At 39.6% G+C, this 22487-nt stretch overlaps 1 protein-coding gene and 11 non-coding genes across 12 annotated transcripts in view; all 12 read right to left on the bottom strand.

The window, feature by feature from the left end:
* Positions 1–2283: 2283 nt before the first annotated feature.
* On the bottom strand, positions 2284–2373 carry trnar-ucu (transfer RNA arginine (anticodon UCU)). The gene is given in 2 exon segments: positions 2284–2319; positions 2337–2373. It is a non-coding gene; the product is annotated as a tRNA-Arg (tRNA).
* Positions 2374–2574: 201 nt separating this feature from the next.
* On the bottom strand, positions 2575–2648 carry trnat-agu (transfer RNA threonine (anticodon AGU)). The gene has a single exon. It is a non-coding gene; the product is annotated as a tRNA-Thr (tRNA).
* A 543-nt stretch (positions 2649–3191) lies between these two features.
* Positions 3192–3265, bottom strand: trnat-ugu (transfer RNA threonine (anticodon UGU)). The gene has a single exon. It is a non-coding gene; the product is annotated as a tRNA-Thr (tRNA).
* A 428-nt stretch (positions 3266–3693) lies between these two features.
* Positions 3694–3767, bottom strand: trnat-cgu (transfer RNA threonine (anticodon CGU)). The gene has a single exon. It is a non-coding gene; the product is annotated as a tRNA-Thr (tRNA).
* A 155-nt stretch (positions 3768–3922) lies between these two features.
* trnar-ucu (transfer RNA arginine (anticodon UCU)) lies at positions 3923–4012 on the bottom strand. The gene is given in 2 exon segments: positions 3923–3958; positions 3976–4012. It is a non-coding gene; the product is annotated as a tRNA-Arg (tRNA).
* A 201-nt stretch (positions 4013–4213) lies between these two features.
* On the bottom strand, positions 4214–4287 carry trnat-agu (transfer RNA threonine (anticodon AGU)). The gene has a single exon. It is a non-coding gene; the product is annotated as a tRNA-Thr (tRNA).
* A 543-nt stretch (positions 4288–4830) lies between these two features.
* Positions 4831–4904, bottom strand: trnat-ugu (transfer RNA threonine (anticodon UGU)). Its single transcript has one exon. It is a non-coding gene; the product is annotated as a tRNA-Thr (tRNA).
* Positions 4905–5332: 428 nt separating this feature from the next.
* On the bottom strand, positions 5333–5406 carry trnat-cgu (transfer RNA threonine (anticodon CGU)). Its single transcript has one exon. It is a non-coding gene; the product is annotated as a tRNA-Thr (tRNA).
* A 155-nt stretch (positions 5407–5561) lies between these two features.
* Positions 5562–5651, bottom strand: trnar-ucu (transfer RNA arginine (anticodon UCU)). Its single transcript is given in 2 exon segments — positions 5562–5597; positions 5615–5651. It is a non-coding gene; the product is annotated as a tRNA-Arg (tRNA).
* A 201-nt stretch (positions 5652–5852) lies between these two features.
* Positions 5853–5926, bottom strand: trnat-cgu (transfer RNA threonine (anticodon CGU)). The gene has a single exon. It is a non-coding gene; the product is annotated as a tRNA-Thr (tRNA).
* A 449-nt stretch (positions 5927–6375) lies between these two features.
* trnai-aau (transfer RNA isoleucine (anticodon AAU)) lies at positions 6376–6449 on the bottom strand. The gene has a single exon. It is a non-coding gene; the product is annotated as a tRNA-Ile (tRNA).
* A 2657-nt stretch (positions 6450–9106) lies between these two features.
* The window catches only part of LOC141320837 (uncharacterized), a 73005-nt gene continuing 59624 nt past the window's right edge, over positions 9107–22487 (bottom strand). The window contains exon 2 of the mRNA XM_073833332.1: positions 9107–10006. Within this exon, the coding sequence (XP_073689433.1) occupies positions 9107–10006 (900 nt within the window). The remainder of the gene's footprint in view (positions 10007–22487) is intronic.

Genomic DNA, 22487 nt, shown 5'->3' with positions numbered 1-22487 from the left:
GTACTTAACAAGCGCTAAAAGAGTACCTACTCTACAGCCAAATCTCGCTGAGTATGAATGCGATCCGCCATGATGACGTTATCATGTGATCTACGACGTTAAAACGAGAGCAACAATTTAAAAGATATGAGCAACAGGTTTAATTAATCTATTTGCATATATTATCTATTTGTATATATTATGATGTTGATCAAATTTCTCATTTTGTGGTCTTCCAGAAGAAACAGATACCTTTATGTTTGTAGTACGTTTTTAGGCTATAACCCAGTTTAATCCTTAAAGATGTTATTTTTTATTACGAAAACCTAAAATCGTAACCACTTGAATATGTTTTTAATTTATTTATGTGCAAAATTGTTTATCCACATGCAAAACTGGCTTAAAATCTCCTTTGTTTTCCTCTTTTTATTGTGGGATTTCTCTTGTTTCATCCCCGAGGATTATAAATAACAAAAAACAACACATGCAATTTTAATGCATTATGATTAAATGAATATTACGATAATTTAAAGATATTTAATATTTTTTTCACGTGTAGAGAATCACATGTACGCAAACCCTTTACAGTTTTTTTCTGTCATTATGATTTTTTTACTGATAAAACAGCCTACTATCTTTTCCTGCGGTTGTATGTACTTATAAGTTCTGCAGTGCTAATAAAATAAAATAAAGGCGACGGGTGCACAGAACACCCAATGGCATCACGACAACCCTACCTAGTACGTTGCCCTCCTTGTTTGCAATGTTTGTAATATCTGCACAAAGGAGACGTCAATCAGCTGCTGGAAGATCACATCTTTGGAGAAGACTTTTGATTTTACACTCGAAAGAATTAAGTATTACTTAGAAATTAAAGATGACCTCGGAATGCATTGCTAGACAACACCAACTCTTATGAACAATAATACTGATAAATGCTAACCACTAATTAATATTTTTAGTAAAATGAACTACATGCATTTTTTTAATACGCCATATGCATGACATATTCATGACTATGCAGTCAATCTGAATACATCTCAATTCTCAGTCAAGTAATGAATTAATGCTATATTTTATTAACTGACAACAAGAAACATGAATAAATTTGTAAAAGAATAAATAAAAGTAACCTTGATGTTAAATAAATACAAGTCAAAGACACATAAAACAAAGCTTTATTCAAAGTAATTGTTCTGACAATCATGTGTTCACAGCCTGTAAATAACTACTGCCATCTCAACATAGCTGTGCCAATTCTGCAGCTTTATTCTGATGAAGCAGCTGACCACCGTGTCCACCTTCACCTGTCTCTGCTGTCCATCACGTCCTGTCCCTGTAACATCCAGAAAAGTTTCAAGTCACCTCTGTGATTCATGTGCTCAACACTGCATTTACACTCGCATTTTATCCAACACAAATGCTCCTGAATTTATCAACAATATGAATGGACAAATAAAAAAGATCAGTTATGTTCAGTTACTATATGTACATGCGTTTATTTACATTCCATTCATATAAAGTAAACAGTGTTGACAACAGTGAATTTTACTGTAACAGCACACAACACTCAGATGTCTATTACGTGCTCATCTGCAATTCTTTTCGAACTTTTTCCTATCACATATTAAATAGACATTTAACAATCATCTTTAAGATGTATGTGGTTTATGTACATTCACTTTGGAGATATACGTGTGTTTACTGGATCTCCCCTGTTTGCTATACATATACAACATGTTTTTACAGGACAATCACAAATATACTATACTGTTACACCTTAAGCGATTTAACAGTTTGTTCTACGCGATTGTGACACAAGTAACAGCGTAAGGTTACTCACTTTTGGAAACACCCTCGTTGCTGTTCTCCATCACGTTCGATGATGACATATTGATCTCCCGTGGGCTTCTGGGATAGAAAAGTAGAAAAGTATCCCTCGATCGGCACTTCGAAATCTGGGCGGGACGCAGTAGGCATCCGGGGATCTCTCGCTTACTCTTTTGTGGTTACTCTTCTCACGTACCCATTTCGCCTACTATATAGTAGGTAAGTAGGCATATTCGAACGATACTTAGGTATACGTACACCTGAATCTCGCGAGAAAAAGTGCTTCATCCTGGTAAATCTCGCCTACTCTTTTGTGGTGTTTGAGATTTCATGCATACTTTTTCTTCGCCTACTGCTTTTTGCCTACTAAATAGTATGGAAGTATGCGATTTCGGATGCAGCCAATGTCTACAAATTTCTACTGCCTGAGGGCAACACTGCACAGTATGAGAGTTACTAGAAAGCCAAAAGCCACGACTCTGGTGGGACTCGAACCCACAACCTTTGAATGGCCTCGTCTGGCAGTCTAGAAGTCCAATGCGCTATCCATTGCGCCACAGAGCCCATAAGGGGGTAGCAAGCAGAGCCGCGTGAAGGCTGACCTTTCGGGTCTGTGGCCGTCCAACGGTAAGAGAGCGCAGGCTCTCTCTGCAGGAAGGACAGGCCCTAGGGTCTCTGCACAATTGCGGTGTCGTTTGAAAGGCAGAGGCACTGTAAGGGCCTCAGGTCCAAGGGAGAGCAAAAAGATCCAACCTGTCGTTTGCAAGGCTCCGCTGGGATTCGAACCCAGGATCTCCTGTTTACTAGACAGGCGCTTTAACCAACTAAGCCACGGCGCCACTCCTCTTGTTAGGCGTGGGGAGGGCGGCTCAGAGGATGCATGAATCAACACTTCGAACATCCTGCTGCCTCCACTTGATGCAAGACAGTGATTGCCATACCAAAAATGAATTGGTTCTTGGGCATGTTTTGTTACCTTTTAAATATGATTGACTTTTTTTTTAATCAATGTACGCTGAGAACAGGAGGCCTCAAAATGGTTTCTGCTGTGCGAGGGCAACACTGTGCAGTATGGGCTTAACAAAATGGCAAAAAGCGTGACTCTGGTGAGACTCAAAACCACAAACTTCGAATGGCCTCATCTGGAATTCTAGAAGTCCAATGCACTATCCATTGCGCCACAGAGCCGGTCAATATGCCAGGCTGGGCCACTGAGGGCTTTTCTTACAGATTTGTGCCTATCCAGCTCAGCCGAGTGGCACGCTGTGTGGGCAGAAAGACAGGTCCTCAGGTCTTTGCACAATTGAGGCACGGTTCAAAAATATACAGTGTAGTTGGGGTCTCCCATCCAACAGTGAGGCCAGAGACAGCCACCGGTGGAAAGGCACCGCTGGGATTCGAACCCAGGATCTCCTGTTTACAAGACAGGCGCTTTGACCAGCTAAGCCACGGCGCCACCTCGGTTGGATCCGTTAGCCTGGGATGCTATCCTTCAAAAGCAGGTGAGAGGGTAGTGTTGCAAGAGAAACCGCCCGCTAACCTCGAGCTTCTCTGTGTCCCCATTCGCCGTCCGTTTTTTGGTAAAGCACGAGCTCGGCTGTATTGTGGCGCGCAGCCAAAGGCATCGCTGGGATTCGAACGCAGGATCTCCTGTTTACTAGACTAGCCTGGCAGCGCGTTCGCCCTCCGGGAGGGCGACTCAGACGATCCAGGCTTCCAGAGAAGAGGCCAAGGGTTGGCTGACCGTGCGCTGGACAGCTTTAAGGCGTTTGCCGACAACTGAGTCTGGGCGATTTGCAAAATTACCCACTTGCTGCCCTAGCTATCCCTGTTTCCGGGTCGCTTTCGGAAAAGCTTGCGCTTGCTGGACTGCAAAGCCGCCCAAAGCACCGCTGGGATTTGAACCCAGGATCTCCTGTTTACGAGACAGGCGCTTTAACCAACTAAGCCACGGCGCCAAACCGCATGCAAGGCTGTCGGGAGGGTGACTCAGAGGATCAAAACATCCAGAGGCGGGCCAGGTGCTGGCACGCTTAAAAGAGAATGTCTACAAATTTCTACTGCCTGAGGGCAACACTGCACAGTATGAGAGTTACTAGAAAGCCAAAAGCCACGACTCTGGTGGGACTCGAACCCACAACCCTTGAATGGCCTCGGCTGACAGTCTAGAAGTCCAATGCGCTATCCATTGCGCCACAGAGCCCATAAGGGGGTAGCAAGCAGAGCCGCGTGAAGGCTGACCTTTCGGGTCTGTGGCCGTCCAACGGTAAGAGAGCGCAGGCTCTCTCTGCAGGAAGGACAGGCCCTAGGGTCTCTGCACAATTGCGGTGTCGTTTGAAAGGCAGAGGCACTGTAAGGGCCTCAGGTCCAAGGGAGAGCAAAAAGATCCAACCTGTCGTTTGCAAGGCTCCGCTGGGATTCGAACCCAGGATCTCCTGTTTACTAGACAGGCGCTTTAACCAACTAAGCCACGGCGCCACTCCTCTTGTTACGCGTGGGGAGGGCGGCTCAGAGGATGCATGAATCAACACTTCGAACATCCTGCTGCCTCCACTTGATGCAAGACAGTGATTGCCATACCAAAAATGAATTGGTTCTTGGGCATGTTTTGTTACCTTTTAAATATGATTGACTTTTTTTTTAATCAATGTACGCTGAGAACAGGAGGCCTCAAAATGGTTTCTGCTGTGCGAGGGCAACACTGTGCAGTATGGGCTTAACAAAATGGCAAAAAGCGTGACTCTGGTGAGACTCAAAACCACAAACTTCGAATGGCCTCATCTGGAATTCTAGAAGTCCAATGCACTATGCATTGCGCCACAGAGCCGGTCAATATGCCAGGCTGGGCCACTGAGGGCTTTTCTTACAGATTTGTGCCTATCCAGCTCAGCCGAGTGGCACGCTGTGTGGGCAGAAAGACAGGTCCTCAGGTCTTTGCACAATTGAGGCACGGTTCAAAAATATACAGTGTAGTTGGGGTCTCCCATCCAACAGTGAGGCCAGAGACAGCCACCGGTGGAAAGGCACCGCTGGGATTCGAACCCAGGATCTCCTGTTTACAAGACAGGCGCTTTGACCAGCTAAGCCACGGCGCCACCTCGGTTGGATCCGTTAGCCTGGGATGCTATCCTTCAAAAGCAGGTGAGAGGGTAGTGTTGCAAGAGAAACCGCCCGCTAACCTCGAGCTTCTCTGTGTCCCCATTCGCCGTCCGTTTTTTGGTAAAGCACGAGCTCGGCTGTATTGTGGCGCGCAGCCAAAGGCATCGCTGGGATTCGAACGCAGGATCTCCTGTTTACTAGACTAGCCTGGCAGCGCGTTCGCCCTCCGGGAGGGCGACTCAGACGATCCAGGCTTCCAGAGAAGAGGCCAAGGGTTGGCTGACCGTGCGCTGGACAGCTTTAAGGCGTTTGCCGACAACTGAGTCTGGGCGATTTGCAAAATTACCCACTCGCTGCCCTAGCTATCCCTGTTTCCGGGTCGCTTTCGGAAAAGCTTGCGCTTGCTGGACTGCAAAGCCGCCCAAAGCACCGCTGGGATTTGAACCCAGGATCTCCTGTTTACGAGACAGGCGCTTTAACCAACTAAGCCACGGCGCCAAACCGCATGCAAGGCTGTCGGGAGGGTGACTCAGAGGATCAAAACATCCAGAGGCGGGCCAGGTGCTGGCACGCTTAAAAGAGAATGTCTACAAATTTCTACTGCCTGAGGGCAACACTGCACAGTATGAGAGTTACTAGAAAGCCAAAAGCCACGACTCTGGTGGGACTCGAACCCACAACCCTTGAATGGCCTCGGCTGACAGTCTAGAAGTCCAATGCGCTATCCATTGCGCCACAGAGCCCATAAGGGAGTGGCAAGCAGAGCCGCGTGAAGGCTGACCTTTCGGGTCTGTGGTCGTCCAACGGTAAGAGAGCGCAGGCTCTCTCTGCAGGAAGGACAGGCCCTAGGGTCTCTGCACAATTGCGGTGTCGTTTGAAAGGCAGAGGCACTGTAAGGGCCTCAGGTCCAAGGGAGAGCAAAAAGATCCAACCTGTCGTTTGCAAGGCTCCGCTGGGATTCGAACCCAGGATCTCCTGTTTACGAGACAGGCGCTTTAACCAACTAAGCCACGGCGCCAAACCGCACGTAAAGGGGTGGGGAGGGCGGCTCAGAGGATGCATGAATCAACACTTTGAATGTCCTGCTGCCTCCACTTGATGCAAGACAGTGATTGCCATACCTCACTGAATTGGTTCTTGGGCATGTTTTGCTACCTTTTAAATATGATTGACTTTTTTTTTTAATCAATGTACGCTGAGAACAGGAGGCCTCAAAATGGTTTCTGCTGTCTGAGGGCAACACTCTTATTATGGCCTTAGTATGGGCTTAACAAAATTCCAAAAAGCACAAATCTGATGGGACTCGAACCCACAACTTTTGAATGGCCTCATCTGGCAGTCTAGAAGCCCAACACGCTATCCATTGCGCCAGAGAGCACGTCCAGCTTGGCCGAGTGGCAAGCTGTGCACTGAGCAAGCAGGTCTGTGCACAATTTAGGGACGCTTGCTGGACTAGAGCTCAGCCCAAGGGACCGCTGGGATTTGAACCCAGAATCTCCTGTTCATTAGACAGGCGCTTTGACCAACTAAGCCACGGCGCCAACCCGCATGTTAGGCGTGGGGAGGGCTGCTCAGAGTATCAAATCTGCATATTAGATTTCTGAAGGATCGCATGACACTGAAACCTAGAAAAATAATGATGCTGATTATTTAGCTTTGCATCACAGAAATGAATTATTTTTAAAATTATATTAAAACAGAAAACATTGTTATAATGACATTTCACAAAATCACTTTATTTTTGTATTTTTATCGCATAAAGGCAGATTTGATAAGCATAACAGACATTTGACCAATACTGTAATTGATTCTTTTTGCTTCATAATTTTTTTTATCTGCTATAAAATCTTAAAATATGGTCCACCCAAAAAGTTCAAATTCTTTTATCTCTCTCGTGTTATTCCAAACCTTAATGGCTTTGTTACTTTTTGTATTCTTTCTATATTTTAAATATGACATATTATGAATTAAATTTTAGTTTTTACCATGCACTTCATCATCTATCAATCTTATTTGATTCTGGTGAGCCACACATTTTAAATGTAAAATGCATTGGTTTAGGTTGGCTGGTTCAGGATGGGCCAATGAACTTGGAAGCTATTCTGGTGGTAAACAAAAGTGGAGAGAAAGAGAACTTGACACAGCCTGATAAATGAAAACCAGACAACAAGCACAACTGTGAACTGTGTTGCACCCTCTCAAATGATGAATGTGATTTTATTCAGATTTGACTATTAAGCAAAACGTTGCATTTGTAATGCATTGTATTTAGATATTTCGTATCTAATAGTGTTATATTAAGACTAAATTTATGGCAAGAAAATCTAATGTGAAGATTCATAAACTACAAATCAACTATCAAAACAAACCTATGCCCTTGTATGATGATTCAGCAAAACATTTAATAATAGGCTGTTATTTACAGTCGCAGATTCCAAGGATGACTATGATGCAAGACACCAAGTTCCTGTCTTGGATTTGTACTGAAATGCAGCCCATATTTCATGTTTTTTTTTCTGGCATGACAAGGCCCTTGAAGAGCTTCACCTCAACATTCAGGTAATCTTTACCTGTCTGAAGGCTGTCATCAGACGTGGCCACTGCAAGCTCAACTCCCCATCTGTGATATACTGTTGAGGTATATTATATATTGGACAACATATTAATTTGCTTCACTGGAAATCATTTTAAAATGTCAAGTAAATGATGACAGTTTTCATTTTTGGTGAACTATCCTTTCATCAGTTTCTTTAATTTGAAATAAAGTTTCTGAGCTAGCTTGAGATTAAATGTGGGTCATGTTCTTTGAAGTTATATAGTTCTCCACTGTAGTCTTCAAGGTGTGAGGTGTATTCAGATAGCTTTGCACATGTAGCTCTTCAAAGTTAGCCTGAAGTTGTTAATCAACACATGCACACAGTTTCACAAAAAATACATACAAATTCTCATTAGATCACATTGCACATACACAACTAGTGCATCTAAAAAAAAAAATAGAATATCATGAAAAAGTTCTATATTTGTTGCAATTTAATTCAAAAAAGCAAACTTTTTTTATTCTAGATTCATTGCACACAAACTGAAATGTTGCTAGATATTTTTTGATGTATTATTCTGATGCCTGGGCTTCAAAAATGCCTCAGCAGTGCCACAGGATTATTGCCTCCATGTCACGCCGCATTGAAGCCGTAATTTGTGTAAAAGGAGCCCCAACCAATTATTAAGTGAATAATTAAATCTACTTCAGAGATCTTGAACATTTCTGTTTTGTATATCTTTTTGATCTTTGGAAAAAATATTCAAATTTTTTGAGGGACTGATTTTTTGTATATTTTTTTTAAGGTTGTATCAATCTGAATTAAAACAAAAAAAAAAACCTCTTGAAATATTTCAGTTTGTTTGCAATGAATCTAGAATATAAGAAAGTTTCCTTTGAATAATTAAATTACAAAAAATAAAGAACTTTTCCATGAAATTCTAATTTTTTGAGACACACTTGTACACATGCAAACAGAAAACATATTTAAAATGCATAAAAAAGTAAAAATAAATAAATAAAAATCACAGGAAAAGGTTATATAAAATAAATTTTCACTACTAGTGTTTATCCAGTTATGGCCAGCTACATTATTACCTTATTAGACATTATAAACTCACATCCCACACAGAATATGTTGTCTTTTTTGCTATTGTCATCACACACTGAACTGCCTAAGTCTGATTGGGACCATGGGTCTCCAAATATGAAGACCAGCCTAATAGGTCAACAATGGGGTCATGGGCAAAATCAGTCTCAAATGCCCTTGAATAAAAACAAAACCATTCACAACAGAACTTTCAAATCTGTGGACTCAACCAAAATAAATGACCCAACATGTTGGACTTACATTTAATACATTTTATCTTCATGAGCCGCAGGGTGTAATTTGGATTTGTCTGTGCATGTGTTGTTTTACTTTTAAAGGTTTGGTGCCCATCCACTTCGATTATATGACTGACAGACTGCACCGGTTTTAGTCAAAAATCTTTGTTTGTGTTCTGCTGAAGAAACAAAGTCACCTACATCTTAGATGCCCTGGGGGTAAGCAGATACACATCAAATTTTCATTTCTGGGTGAACTATCCCTTTAACATAATTCCATAGCTGTAGATGTGTGAAGAAATGAGAAGAGGGTAATCCAATGAATCACTCTGTTGTCTAAACATGATTTTGCAAATGGTTTTTCAGGTCATGTTGATATATGAAACTCTCCTCACACTGAAGACACTTGTAAGGTCTCTCTCCTGTGTGTATTCTCATGTGAACTTTTAGGTTTCCTTTAACCGTGAATCTCTTTCCACACTGAGGGCAGGTGAAGGGTTTTTCTCCAGTGTGAACTCTCATGTGATTCTCAAGGTTTGCTTTGTGTGTAAAACTCTTTCCACAGTGATGACACATGAAAGGCTTTTCTCCAATGTGAATTTCAACATGATCCTTAAGGTGATTCATGTCTGTGAAACTCTTTTCACATTGATGACATTTAAAACCGTTCTCTCTTGAATGAATCCTCATGTGATTATTAAGGCTTAAATTATTTCTGAAACACTTTCCACACTGATCGCATGTGAACGGGTTCTCTCCAGTGTGACTTCTAATGTGAATCTTAAGGTTTCCTTTAACCGTGAAACTCTTTCCACACTGAGGACAGGTGTAAGGTTTCTCTCCGGTGTGAATTCTCATGTGGATATTAAGGCTTTCTCTGTATGGGAAACATTTTCCACACTGATCACATGTGAAAGGCTTCTCTCCAGTGTGAACTCTCATGTGAATCTTGAGCTTTTCTTTTTGATTCCAGGTTTTTCCACACAGTTTGCAGATGAAAGGCTTCTCTCCAGTGTGAATCCTCATATGATTAGAAACGGTTGCTTTATGTGAGAAACGTTTTCCACACTGACCACATTCAAACGGCTTCTCTCCAGTGTGAACTCTCAGGTGACTCTTAAAATCCTCTGTTCTTAGGAAGCTCTTCCCACAATGTTGGCAGGTGTACGGTTTCTCTCCAGTGTGAATTTTCATGTGGACTTTAAGGTTTCCGTTTTTACTAAAACTCTTTCCACAATGTTGGCAGAAGAAATGACTTGTAGTTCCAGTCTTCTGAGCTCTTTTTTGAGAGGAAGTTTTTTCAGTCTGTGAAAAACTAAAAGATTTTTCTCCAGTTATGAAATCATGTTTTATATCTTTCTCTTCCATTTCATTCAGATCTTGACTCTCCACTTTTACTGTCACAATGTCTAAGGCAAAAAAAAACAAATGCATGTTAAGCCCAGTTGAATAGCATAACACTATGCTATCCGTTATGGAGCGGAATTATTATTCACATTTTGAGTTTGTGTTATGCACCTTTACATAGACATATAAGCATGCTTGGATGGCTAGAAACACTTTTAAAAATTTACAGATAATGTACTCACCCTCTTGTCATCACAGATATTCATATCTTTCTTTCTTCAGTCATAAGGAAACTGTTTTTTTAAGTAAAACAGTTCCGGATTTCTCTCCATATAATGGACTTCTATGGTGCCCCTGAGTTTGAACTTCCAAAACGCAGCTTCAAAGGGCTCTAACTGATCACAGCCAAGGAAAAAATGAAAATCTAGAAAAATGATGGGTTATTTTCTAAATTGTTTTACAATTTATATACCTATTAACCTCAAATTCTTGTCTTGTCTAGCTCAGCAAGATGAGGGTTTGAGATTAAAAAGTATATAAGTTGTAAATTTTTTCAAAAATACCCGATCATTTCGCTAGATAAGTACCTTCTCCTCGTCTGGGATCATTTAGAGCCCTTTGAAGCTGCATTTTAGAAGTTCAAACTCAGGGGCACCATAGAAGTCCATTATATGGAGAGAAATCCTGAAATGTTTTCCTCAAAAAAAAAAAAAAAAACACCATTTCTTTACAACTGAAGAAAGAAAGATATGAACATCTTGGATGACAAGGGGGTGAGTACATTATCTGTAATTTTTACTATAGTACACAAGTTGTGTGTGGTACTATCTAAATTATTCTCAAAATGTATTCTGTTTGTAAATGTAAAGTAAAAAACAGCACTAACTCATTGGATCATATACAAGCTAGTCTCAGTTTGTCTGGAAAAAAAATAATGTCGCTAAAGGTTCATTGAGAGTTTGTTCCTCAAATTTACATCGTGGGTCTTAATATGAAGAAGATTCCACACATCTGCTGCTACTACGTGAAGAAGAGAAGAAACACTCATCCTAGACCAACTTCTGATGATACATACATTTACAACTGAGCTGGACAGAAGATCAAGGTCATAACAGATGATTTATTATTATTATTATATATATTTTTTTCATATTATTATGCATTATTATAAACGTACTGGCCATGTTATCTGCTCTTTAAAGCTCTATAAATCAAGAACTAATGTAGACAGCATGCAGTGAATATAGTAAGCTGTGTCAACTGGAGAAATGTTTCATATTACTAGCAGACTGATGTTTTTGAAGCTCTGAATATTGTAAAATCCAAGTTTTAGTATTACACAAATAAAATGTTTAATTACTACACAAAACATTAAGTTCTATTAATTTCTGTAGAGCTGGACATTTTAATAATGAACAAATGAGTTCAGCTTTGAAAATGAAAACCAACCTGTTTGTTCCTCAGTGTCTTCATGTTTGACTCTGAATGTTTCCTCAATCTTCATGTCTTCACTCTCCTCTTTAAAAAACGCCATCTTGACAATTGTGTCGCGTGGATCTCAGTTTTACCAGGAGTTTTTCTGTGTGTTTGAACACTTTGTCCTGTTTAAGTTCAGAATAATAATGAAAAAATAAACTGAAATGAATAAAAAGGACACACAGAAGACTCCTATTTGCTTTAAGTTTAACTTAGTCTTTACTGAAATAGCATGCAACATTTAAAGTATTACAGGTTCATTAAAAAATCATTACCCATGCTGATTATTATTATGTTATTTTCTATGCATTTCCAGTTTTGGTCAGCAGTGTGTGTTGATTCGAAACAGTGAATCATTTTGCGAATCAACTGATTCAATTGACTCGGAATTTCTCAAAGATCCGTTTCTCCATCAGTGACTGAATTCGTGTTTATGATAAACTGGTTCAGATTTAGGGAGCGAAATCAGATGCACTGTTTCTGAGCGCTTTATTCACGCAAAATAACCTTAACAAGTTACACTCTGTACTAATTCATTTCACATTTTTATAAACAATTCTCTAAACGAATTGTTTTGATTTAAACACGTTAAAAGTTTAAAAACACTCACCTTTCTTCAGCCGAATCACAGACAGGAGCGCAGCGCAGTCCTGTTCGTTAGAATATAGAATATATTATTAAAGGTCTTATTTTTAAATGCAAAATCAACATCTTTTCATCAAATTACAGGACTATAAAGGCAATAATATTTGGTTAATAATATTTATTTGGTTCAAGTGGATTTCATTGAATGTCCATACAACTGTAAAGGATTACATTAAAAGTGGATAAAAAAAAGTTGATTTTGACTGTCTGTCTGAATGGAAATCTTTAATAAAATGTAAATTACATTTCCCCAGATTGTCTTTATTAAAAAGATATAGTATATAATATCTATAATTTATTTTTATTAAAGTTGTTTATATTAAAGTATTAAAGGTATTAAAGTACCTTGGAGATTAAAGTAACCACAGAAATAAGCAAATAGTTACTTACAATAGATGTGTGTAAATAACAATTACTGCAAAATATTATTATGCATATAATATATATAATATAATAAGCAGATAGATAAAAAAAAAAATAAACGGAATATATTTTGCTTAACATGATTTCACATGTGTATTTATAGACATATTAAGTGTCACATTTAGTCTTTATTGATGCTTCTGCTTAATTTCTTTAATTGGTGTCTTTGTTCCTGCTGATCAATATCTGAGTTAAAGGAGAACTCCGGTGTGATTTTGACCTAAATTGTATTGAATCATGATACCGAGTGTGAACGTACCTTGCATATCTCATCTCGGTTTGTGTCCAGCTGTCCGAAATCTGGGGTCAGTTAGCCGATGCTCACAACAGGTTGTCATTGAAAGTCAACAGGGCATCGGAATAGCCATGTAAATAAATCACTGTTTTACGCCATTTACGAGGCACAAAGTAGCTCCACGCTTCATTGGTAGACTTCCAAGGGCCCTGACATTTAAAACGAGACATTGAGAACTCAGAAAAAGCACCGGTAGTTTATTTACAAGAAGATTTATACAGACAGTACCTGGAAAATAAAATCCGGTCGCCGCCATCCTGAACTTAGTCATGATAAGTCGAGTGTCGAGCACCAAGGAATTTATCAGGTTATCAACGTATCAGGTTGTAGTTTCCTTCGTGCTCGACACTCGACTTATCGTGACTACATTTAAGATGGTGACGACCGGTCTGTTCCTGGTGGAAGATGTCTGTATAAATCTACTTGTAAATAAACTACCGGTGCTTTTTCTGAGTTCTCAATGTCTCGTTTTAAATGTCAGGGCCCTTGGAAGTCTACCAATGAAGTGTGGAGCTACTTTGTGTCTCGTAAATGGCGTAAAACACTGATTTATTTACATGGCTTCTTCGATGCCCTATTGGCTCTCATTGACACCGTTGGGAGCATCGGCTAACTGACCCCAGATTTCGGACAGCAGGACACACACCGAGATGAGATATGCAAGGTACGTTCACACTCGGTATCATGATTCAATACACTTTAGGTCAATATCACACCGGAGTTCTCCTTTAAATGTGAAAGCAGTGTCTGAAGGTGATACTTTCCCTGATCTCTGTGATAATGTGTGTTATTATGCCGATAGTCGCTGAAAATCTGGGCAAATTCCTGTAACTGCTGCACATTAACAACCTTAACGTACTGTTTTATTCCAACAGCAAACAATGGCATTTTCTAAAAGAAAAAAATATTATTATATTGCTTTTGTGTGTCATATGTATTCAAATGTATTGCAATACTTATGTATTGTTGTATCTGTAATACGTAGATCATAAAACTAAACAAATGGCGTAAATATCTCGACATTGAAGAAACATAGGTTAGCAAAAATGGAGACATACAACAAAGTTTCATGTGAGCACCTGACAACTGGACAACATTTAGTGTTATGAATGTGTTTATTTGTTCAGACATGTCATAGAAAATTACTACAGTAATGCAACATTTAAGACGTATCAGAATTACCTGGAACCCTTGTTATTTAACACATATTAGATATTGCTGACACTTTCTAGATTATTTAATAAATTGATGAAAGACTTTTTGTAGCAAAGCTGATTATTATTAATATTAATAGTGCGAGTCTGGAAGTCTTATGTTTATTTGATAGTGATATCACATTTATTTTGTTTGTATGAAGGCTCAAAACAAATAAAAGGGGAACATTAATGTTTTTGTACCATTTTTGCTAAAATATATCGTCTTATAAAAGGAGGTTTCATAGGTTTGGCAAATCAATTTTTTAGAAGTTTGTACAGACATCTTTTGGGGGCGTTCTTGGGAGTCTTTTTAAATATTGTTCACGTGAGAACTTGCACGCCTGACCTCGCGTTGTTTCCATGTCACTTCTCGCGTGTGTTTGGTTGTGAGACGTATTGCTGACCGGGACAAAGTTGTCGGCGATTCTTCCTATTGTAAAGTCATGCAGTGTGAAACCTCCTGTCGCCGATCCATCTTGCAGTGTGAAAACATCTGTGACACGATTGCTTTGAAAATCGTGCAGTCTGAACTCGACATAAGTTGTCTTTACAGGTCAACACTGCTTTACCCGCTTCTGCAGCTTGTGAACGTCTTTACAGCACAGCAGGGCTTATTTTCAGTCCCAGGAGGGCAAGAATGGACTCAGAAAACTTTGAGAATCAGCTCCTTCTCAAGCTGAATAAATAATATTGCCACTTTAGATAGATCAGTAGTGCAATACTGTACTAGCATACTCACCAAAAGTATAATTAATGGCATGCTGACTAATGATATACACTGACACAAATACTGATATAACATTCTTCCTGGAGAAATGCATGACTGAAATGCAGCTGTGACTGTGACTGAAATCGATGTGTTTCTGATACAAAAAAAATCTGATATGGCCAGTTTATTTTTATGCAACGAGACATTCAGATACAATATACTGTAGTGAAAGAAAACTCATGTGAACCTGTGTTTAATACAAGTTTTAATAAACTTCAACTTGTAACTTTACAAATAAACCTTAAATTGAAACAGCCTGCTCTGAAATGGTGTTATTTCATTTGGTTCTAAAGGAAAAGGTTTTGAGCTCATGATAATTTTAATAGACGTAAGTGCCTCATTCTATTACTAGATCAGTGTGCTTAGAGTAACATTAGAGCCTTTTCACATATTGTTGATTAAGCAAATGTGACAAAAATGATAACGAGATATTATAGCCATAATAAATCTTAGTACTTTGGATACTTAAGTACGCATGAAGGCACATACTTTAGTACTTTTAGTCAAGTTAAATTGTAAAGGGAGCATTTTAACTTTTACTGGAGTAATATTTTACCTAGTGTATCTCTACTTTAACTCAAGTAGTTGGTGTGTGTACTTTGTCCACAACTGGTTTGGAACGACATGAGGTGAGTAATTAATGACAACATTTTAATTTTTGGGTGAACTATTCCTTCTATAATCAGTGCAGAAATCCAGATATTAAATCCAAAAAGGGTTCACAAACTTATTCTTTCCACTGAGCAAAGGGACATGGTAATTTATTGTACTGTGTAACATTATTTAAAAGAGAAACTGATATCAAATGCAGCTGAAACAAGTTACACCTTGAAGTAGGGAAAACCAAAGAGTGGCATAAAGATAAATTGATTTTTATCTAGTGGTATTTTGGAGCAATCACATGACTGTTATAAAACAGCAAACAAGTTATGGCACCAAAAAAAACATTTAAATAAAAAGAAATATGTGACCAAGCTAAAAAAGTATGGATGGCTTTGAAAGCAAGACTGAATTCCCAATGTGTGGTGGTGCCCGAGATGGCACACACATTCATATTGCATCTTAAACATACCACATTGACTACCACATCCTAAAGGTTGGTACAGTGTCCTGCTTCAAACCTTTGTATACCGTAATTACAAGTTCCTTGACTTTGATGAAAGCTTTGTGGCATTTCCCTGGCCAGCCAACATGTTGTCACCTTTCCCAAAAGCTTGAGATTTGAAACTTCTTTACAAAAATAACAAGAAAGATTAACACGTCGACATAACTGTTTTGATTGTGGCTGACTCTGCATACAGACTAAACAATAATGCTTTAAAGCCTTTCCCTGAGGGCACAGCAACTGCTTGGGCACGCATCCATGTGGTGCACAGATTTGGATGCCTTGAGGGAAAATGGCAGTCTCTGATGAAAAGGAATGACTTAAGGACAAGCAACATAAAATACATTGTCACAGCATGTATTGTGCTATACAACTTCTGTTAGAACTTCAATCTGCAATTCATCAAATCCCCAATACACTTAGAGAGCTGTGAAATACCTGAGCAGCCACAGGAACAGATCAATGATGATAGCATTCAAACTCCACTCCATGAAGTTATATCCGCAAGGCTTTAGAGGTTTTTATTACAGTTTTTTACAGACGCTAGGACACATTTCTCAATACTTAGGTCACTTTTGCAAAACTCTTCACACAGTGAGCACAACAGAAGTTTATGTGGGCTAAACTGAGGATCAATTATCTTTGTTTTGGCACAAAATGCATTCAATGACTACATCTCTCAAATTTCATGAATTCTTTTCTCACTCAGACACAACAACTGACAAAAATCTTTGTACGTACAGGACATTTTGCACATGCTTACATACTGTTTTCAAAACTGTTAAACTTATGTTCAAAACAATAACATAATGCAAAACTGAATAAGACAGCAAAATTCAACAGCAATATTTTATTGAAACATATTTCAAATCTAAAAATGCAGTAGATTAGCATTACTTTTTTATCTGTATCAGTTGATGGTGTGTATACAAATTCTTGTATTTTGGAATTACTTAGTACAAAAAAATAAAAAATAAAAAAACGACATAAAATATTGACGAATTCTGCATCATGTCTGATTCATTCCAGTAACATATATTGCAGTTATAAACAATATATATTGCAATTATAAACAGATGTTTCCTTGTTTTACACAAGAAAACACTGTGTAATGCTACGTGTTGTTAGTGTTTTTTAGGTCATTGTTTTGTGGGTGACAAAGTGTGTTTGTCGGCTGTCAACCTTTGCTAGTGTTCTGGAAGAATAAGTTTATTTGAGACCTGAATAAAGTGTTTTGGTAGTTGTAGTGCATTTTGAATGTGAAATGAACTGCTTTGCCAAGCTGAAAGTCAGTTAGGAGAATTGTGTGAAGAGTTTTGCAAAAGTGGCCTAAGTATTGAGAAATGTGTCCTAGCGTCTGTAAAAAACTGTAATCAGTTGTCATTAAAACACTGACAAGAAATCCAGCACAGCAAAATTCCAAAACAATTCAGTGGTGACACCATTTCAGGAATACCTCCTGACAACATTCACCAAGTTCTCAAGACAGAACTTCTGCAACACTTTCGCTACTGGGCAGCAGCCATATAAAACAGTTCTAAACAAATAATTCTAACTGTACAAGTTGTACTACAAATACTTTACAATGAAAATATTATATTGTCAACTTCTGAAGACAAATCTTCCATGTTATTTCAAGTAAATACTCAACATATTACAGCTTAATTTAAACAAAATGACTTTTTGTGCTTTGCACGGTGGGTAAACACGGTACTGAAAAGGAAAAGATAGAAAAAGGAAAGGATGTGACGTATGGCCAAGTATGGTGACACATACTCGGAATTTGTGCTCTGCATTTGCATTTAACCCATCCAAGTGCACACATTAAATAACAAAGACACAACATCTCATTTCTATAATGACCAGCGCAATCTATCAAGCGCAGCACAAATTACCGCCTGCTTTAAGGCATGCTTTTTTGGGTGTTAAATAATGGCAGAACCAGTAATTTGACAAGCACAAACATTAGTAAAATGTGTTACAGATTCATTTTAATACTCTTCTGACATAAATTTTGCGTCTGAATAGAAACTCCTACATATGGATATTCAATCAGGTCAGGCACATACAGTAACTGTGTCTACACCTTTTCAGCCCTAATTCTACTCTGCGCGTATTTAGTAAATCCTGACAGTACTATTTCAGCACCAAAAGATGGTTTTACGCTGATGCAAGCTGTAAGTCTGGCCCATAATCAATGAAATATTATTAAATGACATACTTTACTGACATACATATGCCCTCCAGAATCCGCTCCTCCTGAACTCTAATGGGGCTATAGTACCCTAATTCCCCCCAAGAAAATTTGGGGGGCCATATGCCTGAGTTTCCTGCTCTGCCATGGCTTCCTGAACTGCCTGATCCGCCATGGCTCCTAGGACTGTCTGTTTTGTCAAGGCTCCCTGAACTGCCTGATCCGCCATGGCTCCTAGGACTGTCTGTTCTGTCATGGCTCCCTGAACTGCCTGATCAGCCATGGCTCCTAGGACTGTCTGTTCTGTCATGGCTCCCTGAACTGCCTGATCAGTCATGGCTCCTAGGACTGTCTGTTCTGTCATGGCTCCCTGAACTGCCTGATCAGTCATGGCTCCTAGGACTGTCTGTTCTGTCATGGCTCCCTGAACTGCCTGACTCGCAATGGCTCCCTGAACTGCCTGATCAGTCATGGCTCCTAGGACTGTCTGTTCTGTCATGGCTCCCTGAACTGCCTGACCCGCAATGGCTCCCTGAACTGCCTGATCAGTCATGGCTCCTAGGACTGTCTGTTCTGTCATGGCTCCCTGAACTGCCTGATCAGTCATGGCTCCTAGGACTGTCTGTTCTGTCATGGCTCCCTGAACTGCCTGATCCGCAATGGCTCCCTGAACTGCCTGATCCGCCATGGCTCCTAGGACTGTCTGTTCTGTCATGGCTCCCTGAACTGCCTGACCCACAATGGCTCCCTGATCATTGCTCTTCTAAATGCTCGATACAACAGTTACTACAAGCTTGATACTATTGATTTTTCTAACAAATGATGTTCATTGAATGTATGCCTGAAGAAGAAGTAGTGTACTTTGAAACGTCGCGAATACAGTTAACATCGAAGTAAAAAAGAATTTTCAGTTTGAACGCGTAAAATATCACTATTATGGCGAGATATAGAGAAAACTTTAGATCTAACAACACTTACAGCCAAGATACGAGATTCACGTCAAGACCATCAGACGCAGAACCGTATTTTTGTCACATAAACATGAACACACACACTCGTGCACAAGGCTGGCAGAGGAATGGGTTAGGAATGGACTTTGATCTCGGACGAGATAATTACAGCTATCCAGTCTGCTCAGACGACCCTCGAGCACATACAACAGACCGTTTCCGGGCTAACCCACGTGATTATGACGTAAATAAAGACGATCAAATAGAGAGTCATTATTCTAATTAGCCATATCGACATAATAAATACCGGGTTAAATCTAGATCTTTCCATAGCTGTGTTCAATTTGGACCGGCTGGTCAATGGGAAAATGACAGAAACAGAAATACAGAAAACAGACGTTTTCTGTCTAATCAAAACAATGACTTCTTTCCACATGAAAGAACTTTCATCAACACACAATACAAACAAAGACCACAAACACAAAATTGGGCATCCAACAACGGTTTAGGTATAATTCGCTTCTATTCACCATCGATATGGATAGTCTCTACACAAACATCGAGACAGGTATGTATGAAGCAGTACCCTGATCCCAGGAGGCCTGATAAATATATTCTAAAATTACTGGAAATCAATTTGACCAAAAATTACTTTGAATTTGATTCACGTTTCTATTTCCAAGTTAAAGGAACGGCGATGGGCAAAAAGTTTGCTCTATCCTACGTGAATAGACACCTACGCGAATCCTAAACTGCTCTGCTTCTAGCATTCAAACGCTCGCCACACAATCTCCTGCAGCTGGTCCCAATCAAGAGCTGCCAGAAGGAGAGAGAGGGATAGAGAGAGACTGTGCACAATGTATAGCACACAATACAACAAAAAATCGTCAGATATGAATACAAAAATAAATACAAATAATAATGTAAGTCCGAGGACATAACACTATATATAATATAAATGTCACTGTCATTTGATGATGGATGTGATGAATAAGCTGTCGGCGATCAAAATATTAATTTTGAAAATGATAGTTTTGAGAATATGGTTGAGATCATGATTATGAGCCATGAAGATAAGATGCTGAATGTACTGTTCAAGTGTGCTCTGATGATGACAGTGATAGTAAATCATCTGCTCAAATTGAAACCTTCTAGGACAGAGTGAAACTGCAATTGATTGATTGGATCCTGATGAGTTCTCTACAATCAGACATTGGTACAAACTGCTGGTTTGGTCTGGCCAGAGGAGAACTGGTCCCCCGACTGAGCCTGGTTTCTCCCAAGGTTTTTTTCTCCATTTCTGTCACCTGTGGAGTTTTGGTTCCTTGCCGCTGTCGCCTCTGGCTTGCTTAGTTGGGGACGCTTTCCAGCGATATCGTATACTATTTGAACTGAACTGGATGATGATATCACTGAATTCATTGATGAACTGCCTTTAACTGAACATTGATTGTTTACAATAATGCGTTACTCACACACTATTGTGCTGTTTAAATACTGTGCAGTTGCTTTGACACAATCTGTATTGTTAAAAGCGCTATTTAAATAAAGGTGACTTGACTTGACTTGACATGTGCTAGTAAACTTTCCACATCAAAAATCTGTTTGTTTTTACCATACAGATTTGGCATGCAGCTTGTGTTTCTCAGCTGCCAGATCTACATGTACTGGCATATCTTTGTTAACACCCACTTTGGTGTAATTGTGGTTTAAAAAAGGCAGCTCTGCACACCATTCCACTCACTTTTACTGGCAGAGCCATGAGAAGCTGACAAAGAAGCACTTGCAATCTCCAGCCTCTAATCTGCTCCAGTCATTGTTCGAAATGAGCAAGATTGTTGTTTTTACAGAAGAGGGCTTCCAGGGCAGAAGAGCTGAATTTGAAAACAATGTCCGCAATTTAGAAGAAAAGGGCTTCAGCAATGTCATCTCATCTATCAAAGTTATTGGTGCGCCATGGGTAGCGTACTATGACAAGAATTTTGCTGGAAAGCAGCGGGTGTTTCAACAAGGAGAGTATGCTACTCTTGATGACAAAGGAAGGTTTTCTTCCCTCAAGATCATCACAGATGACCTGGACAACCCTGAAATCCAGCTGTTTGAGCATGTGAACTATCAAGGAAGAAGCGTGACCCTACGCAAAGAAACCAGTCTTCAAGACATTGATTTCAGTGACATTGCTTCCTCCCACAAAGTGAAAGGTGGTGTCTGGGTGCTATACGAGGAGGTCAATCGTCAGGGTGCCCAGCTTGTGTCTTTCCCTGGAGATGAAGTTCCCAGCTATTTCCCGCTCTCCTTCAATGATGTGGCCAGCCATGTGCATCCCTTGCTGCCAAAGCCATAGACAGCATCATTGAAATTACACTCTCTGCAGCTGAATATAAACCGGAACCCTTTTGGAAAGGCAAACGGTGTAACATGTAATTCAACTCAACCTCATCAATTACGGATATCTGTCTGAAGACAGTAAATATATGCGATAAAGTACATCTTTGGAATTGTATTTCCCCTGTTTGACAAGTGAAATTTTAAAAAGGACTTTATGTTTGTATTACGCTGAGCAAGAGACAACAAATGCTGTTTTAGTCTGTCACTTCAGAAAATAAAGAATCTTCAATATAAAGTGCTCTGTTTCGTGAATTCTCACTTGCGTTTTTACAATAGCTTTTCAAAGTTATGTTTTATGCTCTCTCTATTACATGTGTGTTCATTGACAAAAAGTATTCTAAAATTTAGCTGCAAATTGCAGATTTATTTCACATCTGTGAAAACTGGTCACAAAAAATATATTTTTAACCAGTGTTGTGGAGTAACTAGTTACATGTAATGGCATTGTGTAATTTAATTACAAAATAAAATGTAGAGAACATGATTTAAGAACCTCAGTTACTAAGAAAAAATGTCAAATTGATCAGAGTGTTAACAACTTAAATTCTGCTCTGCACCTCACACAAATCTTATGTATTCCACCAGAGAGGACTGCGACTGCAGCGAACTGCCATTTATATTACTTTTGGTACTGATTTTGACATTTTTGCAATAAATACATGATTGTGATTGCACCGTGGCCTAATGGTTAGAGAGTCGGACTTTGTAACCCAAAGGTTGCTAGTTCAAGTCTCAGGTCTAGCAGGGATTGTAGGTGGGGGGAGTGAATCTCCACCCTCAATACCACGACTGAGGTGAGTCCCTTGAGCAAGACACCGAACCCCCAACTGCTCCCCGGGCACCACAGTAATGGCTGCCCACTGCTCGGTGTGTGTGTTCACTACTGTGTGTGTGTGTGCGCACTTGGACGGGTTAAATGCAGAGCACAT

Source organism: Garra rufa, chromosome 1 (genome assembly GCF_049309525.1).
Source record: "Garra rufa chromosome 1, GarRuf1.0, whole genome shotgun sequence".
In the NCBI taxonomy this organism is placed as follows: domain Eukaryota; kingdom Metazoa; phylum Chordata; class Actinopteri; order Cypriniformes; family Cyprinidae; genus Garra; species Garra rufa.
The sequence above is the reverse complement of the archived record's forward strand: the minus strand, read 5'-3'. Positions and strand labels throughout refer to the sequence as shown.